The following is a 20,969-nucleotide window of genomic DNA, read 5'->3' as shown; positions in this document are numbered from 1 at the left end:
ACATCAAATGGACAAAGATTAACCATCCCAAATATGACAATAGTAGTCAAGAAATGGTTTTATAGTAGATTCTTAGAGACAAAGAATAGCATCAAGTGTGAGAATGTGCTTAGAGAAATAGAGAGAACTGACTTTACGAGGAGCAGAAAGAGAAGTGGATTTTTAAAGTTATACTCCTTGTTGTCCTTGTTGAACTTCAAGAAAAATTTAACAAGAATGACCAAGAATTACGTTTTTGAAATTTTCGTATTATTTGGGCACTTACAGCAGCTCATATATAGTATATAGATGCACTGATGTAGAGTTAAAGAGTTATATACATGCATTGATGTCGAGTTAAAGAGTTATATACATGCACTGATGTAGAGTTAAAGAGTTATAGGGTTAGACTGATGTAGAGTTAGAGTTAAATGTACAGGAATTGAACTATAGTAAGAGCTTGATATGACAGAAGTAAAATTGATTCATGCTTTTTTGGTGTTCCACATGAAAGTAATCGATCATCTGATTTGGAGGCTGCCATCATTTATACAGTTGGAAGATGCAGTTCATCTAAATATACGTGTTGTAAAAAGTGAATCAAATCATTTATACAGTTGGAAGATGCAGTTCATCTAAATATACGTGTTGTAAAAAGTAAATAAAATCCCAGATTAATTACTGGAATTAGTTGTTGTTCTTTATAATTATTTCTATTTTACCAGCAACAAAGATAAGAAAAAGAAGAAAAAAAAAACATCGTTGCAACTATGACTACTGCTAAGGAACGTCATTATCCATAGAACTGTCTACTTACATTTCATTAATAAAATACAGCTATTTTCTCCCAATGAAAAGATTATGGGTACTAGAGTGGGGACCAAAGAAATCCCCATGCAATGCTACAACTTCTGTTTATTAATTTCAATTGGTACTTTCAGTAACAGTTGTGTTTTATAGATTTTATTGTTTTGTTAACTTAATTTTCATTATTTGTCAACATTTCATGGCAAAATCCTTACGGTCTGCATATCACACAGCTATTAGATTTCTATACAATATAATAAAGAAGCTATGTAAAAAAAAATTAAATCATCATTATCGCCGTCTTTCAAAGAGCTTCACCACAGAATCCACACAGCTCATTCAGCAATCTCAATCTTGGATGTTTGAAGTTCCTGTATGTTCTCCAATCCTGTGTCCTGTAGTAGGTTGTCAACGAATGTGACTCTTTTCTTTTATCTTGATTGGGATTAGCAAGGCATTGAAAGAACAAGTTTGCTGGTTTTCTCATCATGATGCTGCATACAATGGACTGCTAGTAACATCCTTCCATTTCACTTTCATTAACACTAGTGGTAGAATTCTGTATAGTTGTTGGTGTGACTCTTCGAAGATATGTTACAAGCCATCCTGAGCACCAGTGTATAGCGTTCTTCTAATTTTTTCTTCTATGCCTTAGCATGCATCATACAGTAAAACTGCTTCATCAGTGACAACAAGGAGTATAACTGTCAGCTTTCTTGGCAAAGTGGACGACCCTAGTCTTTTCAATTTGTGATATGTGCTACATGCAAGAATTTTTCCGACCCGAAAGTTTTTTTCTGTGCTCTCCATCCCCCCAAAAAATTAAATACATAAAAAGTAAATAAATGAAAAAAAAAAAACATAAATGCATAAAAAGTAAACAAATGAAAAAAATAAATAAATAAATACATAAAAAGTAAATAAATGAAAAAAAAAACATAAATGCATCACAAAAGTTAAGATATTTGATCTTCAAAATAACTTGTTCTATATTTCTGCAATGGAGAGAATTGTCAATAACTATCGGCATCATACTTACATTGGCCGCGGTTTGGGAGGTTCTGTTGACTGTAAGAAAGACTGCAAGAATGGATCGATGTGCTGACCTCTCTAAAAAAGAAAAAGAGACAAAAACACCTGTGAGAAATGCATATGGTATTATAGATGATTAGAAATGCTTTTTCTGTATAGACGGTTTTATGTATTCAGTATTCCAAATTATATATGAAAACACTTGCCTATTACTAGTCAAATGCATACAGCTAAACTGCTATCATTTAAGGAATTGAATAAATGTAACATATGTATGTTATACAAAAACTGCAATTTCGCCATATCATGGCACATCAATGTGGCTAGACTTAGCAAATGCATCAACCTCAAAAATTCAAGCATTTACAACATGATTTTTTTTATAAAAAAACATTTCAATTCATAGATGCACCACATTTTGAATGCTAACATTTATCTTTTCTTGTTTTCAAAACAAAAGAATAAAAACAGTTTTCCACTTCCAAATTTTAATTTCTATCTATTTTTTAAATGAATCATCTCGAGAAAGTCTTTGAATAATAGAGAGAAAACGTTGATGAACAAATAATTTTCGGTTTTTCTTTTTTTAATTGGATTCTTAATTAACTATGTGTTTATATATTTATATACACACACACACATATATATATATATATATATATATATATATATATATATATATGTGTGTGTGTGTTCCTTTCATGTTTCACTCTAATGATATATGAATTTATGCTTAAATTATTTCAATAATAAAGTATTACTGTGTGCATACAAATATAGAGGTTTAGACAGACAGCCACGATTTTGTTTGATAGATGGCATCATCCTTCAGTGAGATCATAATTTTGTCACATCATCTACTATGTATGGAGACAAACAAGATAACAGTACTATATATATATATATATATATATATATATATATATATATATATATAGTTGATAGAATTTTTAGATGTTTCAAGAAAATCATTTTTATAAAAAGATGTATTTCTGGATATGGCAATCGCAAATGAATTTAGGAAAACATCTTTTCTTCAGCATCACTAAATATTGTGATAAGCCATTTCCCCCATATTTACTGATAAAATTTATCATCGCTGTCGATCATATTTATTGCAAAAAAATCTAACAAAATATTTTTTCTTACAACAAGTGTATGTTTATTTTAATCAAAGTAGCATCTGCTTAACTCCATCCGCCCTAAAGAGATGTAAATTATTAAGTCCCTGGTGTCAGTGTTAGGTGGCACCTCTAGCTGATTTTGTGACAGATGTTAAAGGTGGTATTTAAACAGAGTGTGATATGGTTGCAGGTCATATACAAGTTAATAACACTGATTGAAGATTGTATAACATTATGCAAATGATTAATGAACAATGAGAAATTAACTTGTGATAGTAAAATTAATGAAAACTACAATAAATCAGAAATTCTACATGATACATCAACCAAATAGATACCATAATAAACTCTGAAATCTATTGTGTTTAATAAAGATATGAACACGATGTTTCCACAGCTTAGTTATGGTAACATGATTGATGTCAAACGGCAACTGATAATATAAAGTTTTATTTTAAATATTTTGAGGGTCATCTCATATGCATAGCTAGGCGAATTTTATATAACCAGAATTGAGTACAATATTGAAAGTTCGTTTTTATTTATAAACCTTTAAAGATTTAGTGAGAGACATGACATCTATAGTCTGTGAGATTGTGTGAATAGGAGAGCAGTGTTTTTGTATGAGAGATATTTCTAAAGTAGAAACACAATAGCTAGATGGGCATTAAACTTATATATATATATATATATATATTAGTAAGGGAATAGATCTAAAAGACGTTGTGAACCTGTCCCTCTAAAGTAAATTATAAGCTAAACATTTTGGTTTGGATTCTCGGTGGTGATGCAGGAGTCATTTTTTTTTAAACTTTTTAAATTATTACTATATACTAGGTCTAATATAATATAATAATAAATACAAAATCTGTATTAATCAACATATCATATTACGACCGTATTTTACGACCAGGCAACGCCGGGCGGCCTGCTAGTAAACATATATAATAATATATATAATATAATATCATATAATAACATATATACAATAACATATATTATATACAATAACATATATTATATACAATAACATATATCATACAATAACATATATTATATACAATAACATATATCATATACAATAACATATATCATATAATAACATATATCATATAATAACATATATCATATAATAACATATACAATAACATATATCATATAATACCATATATAATAATATATATCATATAGTCTTCGATGTAAAGTGCAATGTTTTTCCTAAGTTTAAATCCTATTTCAATCACACAAATTATTCCCAACTGTTTCAGTAGTTATATAAATCAACCTCAATATTAATCAAGTAAAAATGGGAAAGTCTTACAGGGCGACAGCATAAGATAAAACTTAGGTTTTTGAAAAAGAAAACGAATACATGATTTGTTGAAAACAAATAAAAAGAAAGAAAGTTTATTTCTGTCATAGATGTTATTTATGATAAACAAAATAAATGACATCTATGACAGAATTTATTTTTGTGATTTGGCTTTATTTTAGAAATTTAAAGTTGAAAATATCCAGCAATTTTTTAAAAGCATCACAAGACAGACAGTATATATATATATATATATATATATATATATATATATATATATATATATATATATATATATATATTATTTTTTTTTATTGAGAACAGAGGTTCACGTTATAACTCAATATTGCAATATTAGAGTTGTGATTATTTTTTATTTACTATTTTCAAAATTTTTAATAGAATTTTTAATAGAATTTTTAACATTTGTTCTTTAACCGATAAATTAAAAGTAAATGAGTAAGGACAATTTTGGAAAGAAAATGAAGTAAAACGATATTTCCCCTCAAATAATCCTTCCTTGCAATAATATGAGTAACAAACAGAAAATATACATAAAGAATAAAAAATAATATATAAATATATTATATAAAATATAATATAAAAATAATCTTTATCTGAATAATATATATACAAAATAATCTTTAGCTGACATTACAAATAAGAAAAAAACATCAATAGCAACGAAACATTGTATGATCACATCTGTAAAGCCAACAAATACTAATGTAAGCAGAACAAGGAGCTTGCAATTTATAATCTGGATAAGCAACAGAAAATCGCATACCAAAATAAACTGTATGATTGTTAGAGGACAAAACTTAGTCTTGGCAGCATTAATTGCTACCATATCTAACATACACGTGTATAGAATTAGACACACACACATATATATATATATATATATATATATATATATGAGAGAGAGAGAGAGAGAAGGAACAAACCAAGTCACACATCCATCAACGTTTCGTCTTTATTTTAAGACTTCTTCTTAAGAACGTTTCTTCTTTATTGTAAGACTTCTTGAAAAAGTCCTACAATAAAAACGAAAGGTTGATAGATGTGTGACTTCGCTTGTTCCTTTTTATCTCTTTATCTCGTCGAAATACTACTTCCATTATTCTCGTCATCATTATATATATATATATATACACACACACACGAGGTGCCTTTCATAAGTTTCCAGACTTTTTTCGTATGAGTATTTTATTGATAGTACACACATGAAACGCTATTCCTCTTCAAAGTAATCTCTACCATTCCAACAACTTCTGAAAGGCCTCATGGAAATTCTTTTGTGTAAGCGTTTCAATAACCCTCACCACAGCCTCTTCAATTGTCTCATAACGACAGCCTCTAAGGTTTTCCTTGAGCTTAGGGAATAACCAAAAGTCACAGGGAACAAGGCCAGGACAATATACTTAGGGTGACAAACTGTTTTGATGCGCTTAAATAGTCTGCAACAAAGATGCAGTTGTGAATTGCACCCTTGGGAGAAACTTTGCACAAATCTTCTACATCTTCAGTTCCTCACAAATATTTGTTAGTACAGTTCCCTCACTGACATCAAACAGTGCATTTATTGTCTCTATAGACACACGACAGTCCTTATCTCTGAAATTCTTTATTTGGCCAATCATCTCTGATGTTCTGAATTCCTTACTCCTTCCACACCTCTCATCATCCCTCGCAGGCTCTCTGCCTTCCTTAAATCGCTTATGCCACCCAAAAACTGATGCCTGATTCATGCAAGATGGTTCAAAAGCAGTCTGAAGCATTCTATACGTTTCTGTGGCATTTTTTCCAAGTTTAAATCAGAATTTTATTGCATATCGTTCTTCTAAAGTGTCCTCACGTCCAGATTGCATTTTTGAAAATTTACTAGCTGTGACAATCAGGCTTTAGTAGGATGTATTCTAATTCCTGATGTAGCTGTTCATTTAAACCTGAATTCATAGAAATCTCATAAGATGTATAACAATAACATACTTAATTTGCAAGAGTTTATGACAATTTTAAATGCCTGGACAAAAAAAAGCCTGGAAACTTATTGAAACACTTCATATATATATATATATATATATATATCTCTATATATATATATATATATATATATATATATTACTTTTGATAAAATAGTTTCACAATGTATATGGTACTGAGGGTCTATCTCAAGAACATGAGAAGTTCTTGAATAAACAAACAAAGAGCAAGTACAACTTTATGTAGAGAGATGCACAAATTTGTCCATGAAACCATTTAGCATAATGGAAAGAATGTTCGTTAATAGCCTGGGGTCAATCTTTAGTTCAGTTATACAAATTGGCGCTTAAGATCAAGTGTAAATGAAGTAATCCTAAGAAAGGTGTGGCGCCCTACTCTACACCTCAGTTTAGTACCGTCTTTGTCTGTGGGCGACCATTTTACTTCATAAGGTTTACCAATAGGGAGGCTACGATTTTATTTTATTTTTTAAATGAATCACAAAAAATAAAAGCTCTTTTATAAGATACAAATCATTTATTTTCCTTATTTCTGTTGCTTTGTTGACATTAACATGGATTTGTAAATTTACTCGGTAAAATGCGATTATTCTTGTGAGAGAATTCTAATTTAATAAATTTGTAATTGCAAGAAAAACAAAACAAAAAAAAACATCGCTTTGCGAAAAAGGAGACACTCTATAAACTTTTACAAAATTAATTTGGAAAGTTTTAAACGAATTATATGTTAGACAATACAGAAAAACTTGGAAGAATTGCATTCAATGGAAGCGACTCACGACAAACAAGAATCAACATAAATTCATGTCATCTCAAAATTGACATTCCTGAATCATTTGTGTATAATTTAATGCGTCATGAAACAGCGTTACGTCCCCATAAATTACAAGTCTATAAAAAATTTAATATAGATGACCTGCAGAATCGATTAAACTTTGCCAAATGGCTACAAGTTAATGAAAAACGTATGCCTAGCATTCTTTCGACAGGTGAGATTATGCTATTTTTGCTGTTCTAGTTAGTTCCCATTACAGCTTTTTGAGCACTATGATAGGAATATTGTCAGTCCAGTTGCTTTGCTGGAATCAAAGTTTTTGATAAGTTTGGCAACATCATGGACAAAATGAGGATATCGCTCATTTTTTTTTTTTTTAGTGTTTGGAGGAAATTCAGGGGTAGGTTTCACTAAGCGCACAGGGTTGAGTTTGATGCAAAGTTCTTGGTAAAGAGTTTTACTTTGTCAGATTCTGGTGAAATCACTTCAGGCCCATTGATGATGGTTGGTATAGAATACCTGTTCAGGATCTTGTTTGTTATTTGCCAAAACTCATGGGAACCAAACCTCTGTTCTTCTACTTGGACTTGATAAATCAAGTATATATATCTCTTGCATTTTCTTCTGCAGTGATTGTTGACTGTCCTAAAGGCAATTTTAGCTTTAAAACATCTTTTACATTGAAAGCAACAGAAGTAGTGGTTTCTGTGTACAATGTCGGTAGAACATTCAGAGGTGTTTTACCGACATTGTTCGGTTTTTATTGAAATTTCTGGGAGGGTATGTAGGTGCCTATACCGACGGTTAACCATTAAGTTCAGTCGAATGTTATAGTAAAAGGTTTTAGTAAAATAGTCACTGGTTTATGTGTACATTTTGTAATTAAGGAAATGGTATTTTTCACTGCAGAGCCATGACTTTAAAAGCTGTTCTGCTTATGCATCTCTGAACTAGTTACATGGTAAACAGTTGATGATCCTCGTTTTCTATTTAACAATTCAAGTTAGGATTTTTTTAATTTTTTTCACTTTTATATAATTGAATCTCCTTTTGTAATTGTAGATTTTCTAGTGATAAATCGGCTTATACAAGTGCTAAGTCTGTGATATATTGAACTTAGTATCGCTAGGAATTTAAACTGCATTATTTCATTTTAGTATTTTTTTAATCAAATTCTCAAGGCTTGTGTAGACAATATATATATATATATATATATATATATATATATATATATATATATATATATATATATATATATATAGAGAGAGAGAGAGAGAGAGAGAGAGAGAGAGAGAGAAAGAGAGAGAGATGATGATGGAATTCTTCCGAATGCTCTGATATAACTTTGATGCATTACATGACAGTGGCGTTAATTTGTTTATTTTATTTTTAACGCTATGTCATGAATCTCATTCATGGTGGAGACAGTAATCCAAAAGATCGTTCAGTTTTTTCCCCTTCAACGATTATTTCTTTTTTTTTTTTTTTTTTTTTTTTTGCTTGTCATTCCAGAATCAAATTCAAGGTCATTCATTTCGAATTTACAAAGTATCTTCAAAAACATCAGACTGAAACTACATTTACAAAGAAATTCAAGAAACTTATCCACTGCCAGTAAACAATTCATTTTCTTTATCGAATGAGTTTTATATTTCAGAGATATCAAATGCAAATCATAATGAATTCATACATACGAGACATTGCCGCATAGGAATTGAGATGGAAGCTGTAATTACGAAAGAAGAATTATACACTTAGATGCTTTGGATTATTTAATTCTTAAACAGCATCATAATCATCATCATTTCGAGTTAACATTCAATAACATGCTGGCATGTGTTGGACGGCTTTCCAAAATTTGCTTCCAAACTAAGTGCAACTGCAATAATATTTTTATAATAAATATTTATAAAGCTTTACTAGTAGATAGCACTTAAAAAAACTATTGGTTTTATGTACATTTTATAAATATATCTGAACTTGTTCAATTTATATATTATGGTTACAATACACTAAGGTTCTCCTTGCTGCTCTTTGTTTTTTTTTTATTGGTGTCGTCAGTAAGAACCTGCACCATCCCATATCGTAGATACTCTTGTGCATGGATGATATTCTGCATACCTCAAAGAGAAAATTCAATCTGCGACATGTCCAGTTTTTGGAAGGAGAGGCTGGCACAGTTTGGTCTTTGGTTAAACTTCAAGAATACAAAGTATTTAATCAGATATAGGTGAATAAAGCATCATATAAATCAACAGATGGGATCTTCAACTGTGAAGGCAGCATTTTAGGTTAGTCACTCGATGCATCAATGCAAGCTGGCTCAAACAGTGCACTAACACTGACATTTTCTGTGATGACAAAATCAGCAACTGCCTAAAATGTTTACGTAATAAATATTTATAAGGTTCTTCCAATTTCAGTACTATTGAAAAAATATTGGTTTAATCTTTATTTTATATATATATATATATATATATATATATATATACACACACACATAATGGTTAGAGTACACCAAGGCAGAAGAAGATTTGCTGTTATCAAAACAAAATTGATCCACTGGATGTTGAGAATTACACTACTCAACCACATCTACAATGACAACATCCGAGGGTGCTACTGCACTGAACTAATCAAAAACAAGATGATAAAGTGGCAGCTCAGATGTTGAGAACCAATGACGACACTACTGACAAAGTTACTTTTACATTAGAAGTCGCTGGGAAACAACTAAGGATAAGGTCGATGATGTGACATGAATAATAATCTCTGTAAAACTGACCTTTATTGAAACGAAACCTGTGTTAAGTGCAGACAAAAATCTAAGCTTGCAAACCTTGCTTTAGCTCAGGATTAATTGCAAAAAAGCTTTATCTATGAAAATTCCGTTAGGTGCTAGTAGAAGGAAAAATCACTTTCCATATTCTTAGCAAGACGAGTTCTTGCTATGAGTCTGGCACTTTCTGGAATAGTAGAATGATGCAACAATTTTTCCAGCAACTCGGGCTCTTTTGATTCTGGAATTATCATTTGAATTGTTATATGGTTGATTACATTTATGTGCGGTATTACTATAAATGTTTTACGGTTCTCCAGTTGTCATACAGGATAATCTCCCCTGCTGCTGCTAGGTTCTTTCTGCTGAAGTATCCTCAAGTCGATGATGGTCACATGAACTACAGCTACACATAAAATGATAGAGAATGTTCTGTTTTCTTGAGGTTAAGCATGTTATAATTATACCCATGCACACTAACATGGTTAGCTTGTGAAAGGTAAAGCGTTTTGTAATGCATGAATGCTCATCTATTATGTGAAGAGCGAATTGGGTGTGAGCATTTGTGTATGTCCACAAAAGGTTTTTTGTGTTGGGGTTCTCGCGTCAGTTAGATTCCGGGAGTTTTTGCATTCTTCCTAGATCGTAATATGTCAGATTCACAAACGGATATTGTCTCTATCTTTTTTGATCGAATTTTAAAAATTCCCTCGTTTCGTGCATTTGTTTGTCTTTTTCATATAAAGTGAAACTAACCGAATGCAAGCAAATGATTAAGATCCAAATGATTTCTAATTTTATTATGTATAATTGAATATATATTTATTTTTTAGCAAAATGAACCAAGAGGACTTCCCCATTATAAAAAATAGAGGGGGGGGGCAATATTTTTGAACTCTAATGGGGTATGATCCTGCACGGTCGGAAGATTCTATTTATAAACGATGTTGCTAGAAACTGACGAATCAAATTAATTCACATTCTGCTACCAACCAATCAGAAATCAGAATTGCTCCGTAAATATAAAACCTTTCTGTAGCAACTTTGCATATGTTTTCTTTGTGTCAACACGGGAACTCAGAGAACCAGTCACCTCCAGGACTTGTGTAGAACACTTAACCACTGGAAACTGTTCTGGAGCTAAACATGGCTTAGAACTCTAGACCTGGCCTTCGAGCTGGGTGGTATCTGTTCTGTAATTGGTCCTTGGTCAATATAGGGGAAACCCTTCATACTAAAACAATTACTATTTATTTAGATACTGCCAGAGTGTCCCTTTTTTGGAGGGGGGGCTGATTTTCCCCCACATTAAAAACGACCTCTTTTATAATTTGCTTTTGTGGGAAAATAAATAAATACTAAGGCAGAAAGCAGGAAGCATAACTGGCTCCAGGCCATGTTTAAAAGCAATGTTTATTTCTGTGCATGTGTGGGGACTCCTTTGATTCTTGACTTAATTACCAACTCATTGAATTCACTATCCTCTTTGGCCTAATGGTTAGCAAGGAAGACTAATTACCCTACGTTTTCGAGTCTGATCCCACCTATCTTTTTTTTTTTCCACATTCTTTTCCTCCTTCACTGTTCGAATGCGAGCTTGCCTGCCTGCCTGCCTACTACCACTTTTTTTTTTTTGCTCAACACACTAGTTCAAACATCCGGGCAATGTCGGCCACCCCCGTTAGTTCACTATAAAGGCTTACTACAGAATAAAGCTGCACAAAACTGCTTTGAATCAGACCATATAATGCTAGATATGTGGCGAACTAGTTGAGGACATCGCTGGAAATCATCTTAAAAAAGTAGTACCATTTTTATATGAACCTCTTAATGTACATTAATTAACTTCAATTTAATTTGTTTACTACTGAAGTCACCAGATCAAAGTTAAAAAGGGTTAATCAAATGGGAATGATTGGCAGCCGAAAGATGAAGAACACTATGATAGTACTATCATTTCTTAATGTTATGAACTGCATTTGATTGCTTATGGGGCAGTCTGTAACAAGAATTTGTTGGCATTGTAATCAGCAATAAAGCAGTTTGGTGGTAATTCGTTTTACAGATGAGAAACTCTTGTAGAGAATTTCTGTCTGAGGTTAGGCACATGGAGGGAGAATTCAAAATAATGTCTTAGGAATAAAATTGATTTAGTACAGACTTGAAAGATTTCTCCTTGGGGCCTTATGCTTCCACAATGGTTTCACATAACTGGACTGCCAATAACGATGATAGTTTTAAAATAAAGGACTTTTAATGATTTTATTGTTAGCAAAGCAACCTAGAGATTCCTCCTATATTAACTCTGATTACTTGCACATCAACATAATTCACCTCTTTCTTTCTGTCAATTGTTCTTTGATTATACAATCACAAGATTCCTTTTCCTTTCATTTCCAATGATTGAGATGCTTGATGTCAAAATCAGCAAGATTCTGTCATTTTTTTTACATCTTATGTATTCAAACTTTCTAATAACATGTTTCATTTCGTCTGAGTAAATTGAAAGACACTCCAACCACAACAATGAGTTTATTCATTTATTTGTGAAATCTTATTTCCCAATGTCTACAGTATTTCTATAATATAAATAAAAATGCAAAAAGTTTTATATGAAATAGACTTTCTATAATTTATATGCCATTTTAATAAAATGTATATTCAAATGTGCGAGTAGATAAAAAACGTAATTCATAAACAACATTGCATAATATATAAAATTAAGTCAGTTGGGTTCTCCACTTTTATATCCAATACTTCCTATACTTCAAAATTAGTATATTACTTCAAATAGCCTTTGTATTTTAGTGAACGTTGTTAAGAGAAATGAAATGCAATTCGAATTTATCCTAGAAAATATAGCTTGGATTTATTTTTGTTTAGCCAACTTTTATTACAGGAAAGTAAATCTGTACTAGTCTAATACAAACTTACTTCCCTTTGTTTGGAAGAGAAAAATAATATTTTGAAAAAAAAAAAAAATAACTTCGTTTTCATCTACTAAAGACTTTACTTTCTTTTCGTTAGAACAAAACTATTAAGTCTAGAAACAAAAACACAACAGCATGGTTTCAAAATAAGAAACAAAACATGAAGGGAAGGTATTAATTAAGTAAAATTAGAGAGAATAATTGCGGAAAAGAAAAGATAAAGAAAAAAAGTGAGGGTGATGTAAGAGAATGTAACAGAAAAAAGTAATAAAAAAAGCAAAGCAGCAAATTGGCTCAGTCAAAGGCAACAATAGTTTCCATGGCTTCTCATACAACCGTCCTCAAGGATTCTCGAACCATCTCTAAGGATTCTTGCTTGTCTGCATACTCCCTACGACCTCCTTTTATGCAGTCGAATGATGAGATTTTGTACATGTGCCATAAGATTTTGCGTCACTTTGCGAGACCACATAGTTATAAAAGTTGTGGGCGCTGCCATCTTGATTCTTTCTTCCCTGCTTCCAACAGCTTGATTCCACATGATGTGTGGACACTTTCATGCTAAGTCACAATTATATATGCAGAAAAAAAAGGCACAAAAAAGTTTCTCTTTACCAAACTTGACAATGCAAGACAGATGGCCACGATTTGGTTAGAAAAATTATTAATTCTTTTACCATAAACTGACGCAGATTTCGCCAGGTGTATGTATGTGGAGGGGGTGAAGGTCGATTTTCCTAACAGATTATGTAATAACTATAGGAAAGTAACTGATTTTTAATTGTGAAATTAATTTTCTCGTGTCGGAATTTAGAAATATGAGTCATCTATGTGCGTGTGTATATCCAGAGAGAAGCATGGGCTGGGTAGAGAAAAAGAGAAAGAGGGAAAACCGGAGGAGAGAGAAAGAGAAGACAGTAGTTTTAATAGAAATAAGTTACACTTTTGTCCTGGGAAACGCCAAATAGCCCGCTAGTCTGTAATAGTCTAGTCTATGATATATGTACATAGCATAATTAACACGATCAATAAAAAGACATAAGATTACTGGCATGTCTTTTGCATGCGGTTATCTCCAGTCTTTCCTTTTCTTTTCCTTTTCTAAAAAAGCAACACAGAAAAAGTGAAAATCGGAGATACTTATCACCATTCTCAGCAAAAACCATGTCACATGACTTATTCACGATTAAAATGTAATCTCACGTTAATTAACCAATCTGAATCTCGGGTTATTCAGGGGAGGGGGGGGCTGAAAGCTTAGATAAAAAGGCAGCTTACTAAAAAAAGACAAAAAAGGAAGTTTGCAATCAACACCAGAGCATGCACACAACGGAATACTAAAGAACATAGCGAACTTTGAAATTACATACAAATGAAAAAACTACTAAATGCTGGAAATAACATAGCTGCATACACATTCTCATACTTACAAACTGAACATAAAAAAAAAATGATATAATAATAAAATTAAAAAAATACATCTTAATTGTTTTTTTCGTGCATATATAATTGGTAACGGACTCGTCTATATATTTTGATAATCCATTAAATTCAAATGTTATGAGGATCCTAAATTATATTTCCCTCTTTACAACAAGTAATAGTGTGGGTGATGTTAACAAAACCGATGGAAATCCATCCCATAACTGAGCTGAGATTTGACATGATTCATATGATACAACTGTCCATTTATCTTTACTATAAATTATTCCATGTCTCATGAAATCAATTTTTTCACTTTGAATGTAAATAAATTACACAAAATTGGCTCCATTCAAGTATGGAAATACAAAGATATTTAACAGTTATACAATATTTTAATTATATATATATATATATATATATATATATATATATATGAAACAATAAGGGTGGAAAATCGAGTCACAAAAACTATATGTTGGTATATATAGAATGATTCGTTTATTTTATAAGGGTGTTCATACATTTAGTTGGAGATCGACTGGTGTTAATCGTGACATCCTGCACTGAAGATTCCCGAAAGGATGAAACACTAGTGTCTGTAGGTATTTAAGTATTATAGTAAACAAATAAATATATATATATATATATATATATATATATATATATATATATATATATATATATATATATATATATATATGAGTAATAGTATAACAAGAGAAATTAAAATGAATAATCTGGATTAGAAGAAAAAAGATTTCAACTTAAAGAACTACTGTTACGTGTATTTGTTTGCGTGAATTTTCATACATATTTTTATTGGTGTTTTCTTTTTACGTAAGCATTGTTAAAAATAATAAAATTCACTTACTTTATTATACCGGGTTTATATTGCTTCAAATTTTCTAATGATCATTTTGTGTTTATATATATATATATATATATATATATATATATATATATATATATATATAACAGAGAGAAGGAGAGAGAAAGAAAGATTATAATATGGACACGATAGCATTGTAAAAAAATATTCCAGATAGATGCAAGATGGATTGTAATGACAATTTTTAATTTGCATTTATAATTATTTGCTGTATTCAAGAAGTATTAATACCTAAAAAGTAATTTCATATTCACATGTGATGGCTATCTACCCTCTTTTGTGAACTTCTAGACATTGTGTGTAAAGGAATCTACGGCGAAGGGCGAGCATTTTTTCTGCAATACACTATTCTGTACTTCTATAAATACACCATATATTCTGTACTTAGTGGCAGTTTTACATATACAAGTTTTTCATTTTATTATTTGTGGAAGGTTAAAAAGGGTTAAAAAGTTTGACGATACCTACGAAGAGGAGATGTAATGACGAGCAGTAAACTCTGTGAAAATAATTTGTTTTGAATTAAAATTCATCTTGGCCAAATATTCTTTCAGCCATAACTTCCCTTGCATTTTGTGCTTTGGATATGCACCAATACATTTTATTTTATTATCTCTGGTATGCACCAAAGGTTGGCTCATGGCCATTCTTGATCTAAACCCCAAAACAACCCCATTGCATAGACAAACAATCACACACATACATATTACAACATGTACTGCTCCTCCACCATACAAGAAAATTTTCTGGCTTTTATCATATGGTAGGTATGTATACAAAGGAGCAATATACTTTGATACTGGAAGCAGATTAATTTGCAGAGCATGAAATATAGCCTTAAAATGCAATATGTAAACTTCTCAAGAGTTTGATGTAAACAAGGTTTATTCATGCCTCTTTGTACAACTCAAAGACAAAACGCACAACCCAGTTTTAACATTAATAAATGAAAAAATCTAAATGAAAATTGTTTTATTACTTTATTTTTCTCTTTTATGAGTTTCTACATTTGTTTAACAAATCAGAACAATCTCTAGTAAGCTGAGGTTCTTTTTAAAAATAATCTGACTCATCCATATGTGATATAGACAGGAGAATCTTGTCATCTGTTGTTTCTGTATAGACAACGATGTGGCTTTTTCATAGCAGTTATAGTAAGAGTAGTGACTGTAGAGTCAGGTGCGTCGTTTTCTTTCGTTAATAGCAACTATCCTTCCAGTAATGCTGTTTTTGTTCTATAAAATTTGGGGTTATTTAATGCGGAATACAGTAACTATGGATTTTTTTTTTTTTGCTTCAAATTTTATATCTTCAAATATTTATTCCTGGTGTTTGGTTTGGTCGTTTTGTTTTAGTGTTAATCAATCCATATCAGATTATTTAATGCCAGATTCAGACTTATAGCATCAAGATTGTATTGTTTGGTATAAAGTTACAAATATATTCATAGAACACGTTGCTTTTAGACAACTAGAATACAGTGCTCTCGGGAAGTTTCACAGTGAAAGAGGAAACATCACACCTAGAAGGGAATTCTACAGAGACAACAATGCATTACTCTCTGAAAACATCACTCCAAGAAAAACATTATTTGTTTCAAAACATTACTCTTTGGCATTTATGTCTTTTTTTTTTCAACGTGATTTACCCTCAGTCATCGCATTCTTGTATCTATCTTTATCTAGATTCTATCATCTATAATATAAATCTCACTTGTCTGTGCAAATGTATGTATGTATGTATGTATGTATGTATGTATGTATGTATGTATGCCGGCCTAAAACTTTCGACAGAAGCGACGGATTTTCACGAGATTGGTATCGTTTTGAAGGCCAACCCTTCGGACAACAAATATCGAAAAATTAGCTAAATACATTAATTCCTTCATTCTCAACTGGGCACATTTCTACAGGGAGGGGTCGTTTTTTTCGCAGATATTTTCGAAAATCATCCCCTCTTTTCGATTGACTAGCCTTAATTTAAACATTCGTCACTTCTGGTTTGGCGATGAGCGCAACAGCAAAGACGACACGTTTTTTTTTAAATTTTTTTACGTTCTTTTCCTCCTTCACAGTATGGGTTTGAGCCTACAACCACTTTTTTGTTGTTTGCTCAACACACACCTCCAAACACCCGGGCTATACTGGGCGCCCAGGCTAGTTTTATTAGGAAGAATAATATTTGTGAAATTTCAAGGAAGATTATGTCATTATGAACTAGAAGAATAGCTCATCCACCTAAATCCTGTCCTATGACATCGTGAGTTGCTAACCATGGCCAACAGGTGGCCCAATTTTCGAGGTGATTGGTTACCTCTTGGCATGGGGTTGCAATCGGAAAATTCCTGACCCTGCCGACAGTGGAAAGAATAGACCTAGGAGTAATGCTAACTAAGGAGTAACTTCAGAGTTCCAATATTGGATCCTCACCATCATTATGTTATGGCCAGAACAGATTCTATATAAAATAGGTGGGAACATGACAGGTACTTCCATTCACAGAGTAAACCTGGGAGTAATTGTAATTTACTAATTATTTTACACTCTTCAAAATGCCAAAATGCGTTAGTGATCCTTAGAATATTTTTTGGAAATAGTCGTATAGCAATGAAGATAATGTCAATTTTGTTTTATTTGAAGAAATGCTACAACAATGTAATTGGAAATTCTCTCATGGTGCAGATACTAGTATGATGGCAAGAGTCAGAAATGGATCGAGTAAGTGTAGGGAATTCTGTCATTATTAACCAGCAGAGCATTACCATTGCTGACCAGGAGAAAAAATCTATTAGGCAAGTGTACGCAGTGTCATAATGTATGTAAATGAAAACTGGTTTTGCGTTACATGGAGAGCACTGATAGGGGAGTGATATAATGGATGTGTAATGTGAGTCTTAAAGGCAGGATTACCACCACCATAGGTTTGAACCCCTGGCACAAGCCATCCACAACTTTGTAGATGCTTTTGTAGTGAGGAGTTCTTTTTTCGGAGTGAGGGTGCTGGCTCTATGCCCATCCTTCCCAGAAGATACATACAGCACCTAGCTTTCCCAAAATGTTCACCCATTTGGTACTGCCAGGCTCAACGTTGCTTAACTTCGGTGATCTGGTGAGAACCGGTGTGTCAATGTGATTGTGCTATACAAAGACAGGCTTAGAGGAAGATTAAACCTGAGCAGTATAAAGAAATGTATGCAAAACAAAAGATTGTTATGGGATCACTACGGTGAAACAATGGGTCTTTGGATCAGTAGTTAAGGTAGCATCTTCATTTCACTGCGGAAAACCAAGAAAAACTCAAGAGGGAGTTATCAAAATGGACTTAACAGCAAAAGAGGGATAAATACAGATCTGGCCAGAGATAGATTAATTTGAACATCAATTTCTTAAAACCGCCCAATACATTAAGCCAAATATGATGATTAAAACTGTACATTTTTCGTTAATGCTAGCAAGCATGTCAAAATACACGTGTGACCTCTTTGCCAAAAAAAAAAAAAAAAAAAATTGTCATCTATATTAAAAATAACAAAAAACATTGTCATCTATAGATGACAATGTTTTTTGTTATTTTTAATATAGATGACAATTTAAAAAAAACAAAAACATTCTCATCTATATTAAAAAAAAAACAAAAAAACATTCTCATCTATACTTATTTTCTCAAAAAAGGCATTAGCCATTGGTCAACACTTAAATTTAATCAAGGCCAGCAGAACAAGGTGAGTAAACTTGAGTAATATGCATAAGAATTGAGCTCTGAAAATGAAATCAATTACTCCTTATTAAACTCGTTCAGATAATTCCCAGAAGGATAATAAGTGGCATTACTTCAAAACCTATTTGGCAGATGAGAATTTTGAGCGTGAATTACACTGATATGTTAAGGAATAACTAAGTGCTGTCAACAACAAATTATACAAACTTAAAGATCTTTCAGATGGTACACTTGACTATGGAGAAGTCTTGATGCCAGCGAGCCACACTTTTAATTAGCCTAATCAACCATGCTAGAAATTAGGTTTACTAATATAAAACTTATGATAAAAAAATGATGTACCGAAAGCAGGTAAACAGTATCTACTCTTGATACTGAATGTGTAGGAAACTTTATAAAAAGCTACTATAGCAAACTATATTACAAAACGATTAATGATCACCCACAATAATCAGAAGGGGGGAATCATTTATGTTCTTTTCTTTTCAGGCCTGGAAGGTTGGCAACGTTTCTGAATTTTGGAAATGAGAATTGGTTATTCGTAATATTTAGATTCTTTGGACTACTGTTCTTATCTTGAGTATCATTTTCAGAACATTTTGGTCGATGTAATCTCTGACCTTATTCAAATGTAACTTGATGAACTCGGGAATCTGGATGGAATTTCGAACAGAACCTTTTATTTACTTCATAGGGATAACATGCTCTCATTCCGTCAGCCATGACTAGATAGAAGCCCTAAGTAATTCATAATGACACTCATGATGAAGATAGTGGTTCAAAAACCCCAAATAAGGGTTGGCAATGTAATCCAATGTAGACTATTTTACTGGTCATGTAATGTGATGGCTATCTACTCTATTTTGTGAACTTCTAGACATTATGTGTAAAGGAATCTATGATGAAGGACGAGCAATTTTTCTGTAATACACTATTCTGTACTTTTCTTCAATAAGCCTAATTTACCTTAAACTGAAGAAATCTTTAACAAAAATCTAATATAAAATTAATGATGATAATACAAAAAAACAGCAAAGTCTTAGATAAATAAAAACCTTTTTTCTTTGTTCTTAACATAAAAAGCAATGATACGAAATAAAATAGAACAAAATGACATCTGTCATTTTGTTCTATCTTATGCTTGTATTACCCACAGGACTTAACATTGTTTGTCTATTATATTCCAAAAACAAAACCGATCTTTCAGTTTAAAAAACAGATTACTTAAAGAGGCAAAAGAAAGAATGAAAGTAAGAGAATGAATTTGATATGATCGAATTTTTTTTATTAACAGTAGTAGGACAACACCAATTTTTCATCAACTTTTAATCCAGACAAAAATCACGAGAGGATACTCAATAATCTCACTTCTACTAACATACCATCAATTTGTTTACATTGCATCTGTTGGTGATAGTCTCCTTTTGTTTTGTAATATCTTAATTTGCTTAAATTTAATCCTAGATATAGCTTCATTGTGATAGCAGTGACATTCAGGTCAAGTGCTCAAGTGAAAAAAAACAAAAACAAAAAAAAACGGTGTCTTGGTGGGGCACAAGCCTATAATACATTTCTCTAAAAAAGGTACTTTTAAAATAGGAGTAAAAGGGGCAGGTGTTTGGTCACCCCTAGCACCCCTTCCTTCTACACGTCCCTTTGTTTTGCAAGATCTTATTTGGCTTGAATTTAATCCTAAATATAGCTTCACGGGTAAATTGCTGGTGTCAAATCTAAATGCTAGTCTCTTTACATCACAGAAAATGTTTATGTTTGTAATAACCTTTGGTGGTAGGTGTATAATTAGTTGGTTAGGGTTTGTGTTCATGAATTATTATGATGAAGGTGAAAGCAGGAAGGTTTCAGATGCTAGAAAATCGGTGTTGCACCTGTATTGGTGTTATGAAATGGGTTTGTATTAAACGATCTTAACTTGTAACCTCTCAGGTTTGATTGATGTTTTAAAGCATTCATTTATAAATTATGAAGAAGTTGGATTTGGCAGTTTAAATGCAAAAATCAACGAGAGAGCTTTTCTCTGGTGGGTTGGGGGGTGGGGGCATTTTAAAAAAATTTTTTACCAAAAAAATAAAATGAAACACAAATCCCGTTTTTGAAGAACCCAGTGAAAACTTGTCTCCTGAATTATCACCATATTTGGTTTTATGCATATTTTACATGCTGCCATGTATTGGGT

General features: G+C 31.9%; 1 protein-coding gene across 6 annotated transcripts in view; it reads right to left on the bottom strand.

Moving 5' to 3' along the window:
• LOC145293786 (sorting nexin-14-like) overlaps nt 1-20,969 on the bottom strand; it is a 1,078,299-nt gene that overhangs the window by 129,519 nt on the left and 927,811 nt on the right. For all 6 annotated transcript variants that reach the window (XM_080140331.1, XM_080140332.1, XM_080140333.1 and 3 more), the window contains one exon: nt 1,826-1,896. In XM_080140331.1, the coding sequence (XP_079996457.1) occupies nt 1,826-1,896 (71 nt within the window). The remainder of the gene's footprint in view (nt 1-1,825; nt 1,897-20,969) is intronic.

Source organism: Euprymna scolopes, chromosome 15 (genome assembly GCF_053919585.1).
Source record: "Euprymna scolopes isolate OS-2025 chromosome 15, ASM5391958v1, whole genome shotgun sequence".
NCBI classification, from domain to species: Eukaryota; Metazoa; Mollusca; class Cephalopoda; order Sepiida; family Sepiolidae; genus Euprymna; species Euprymna scolopes.
This window is presented reverse-complemented; position numbering and strand designations above follow the sequence as displayed.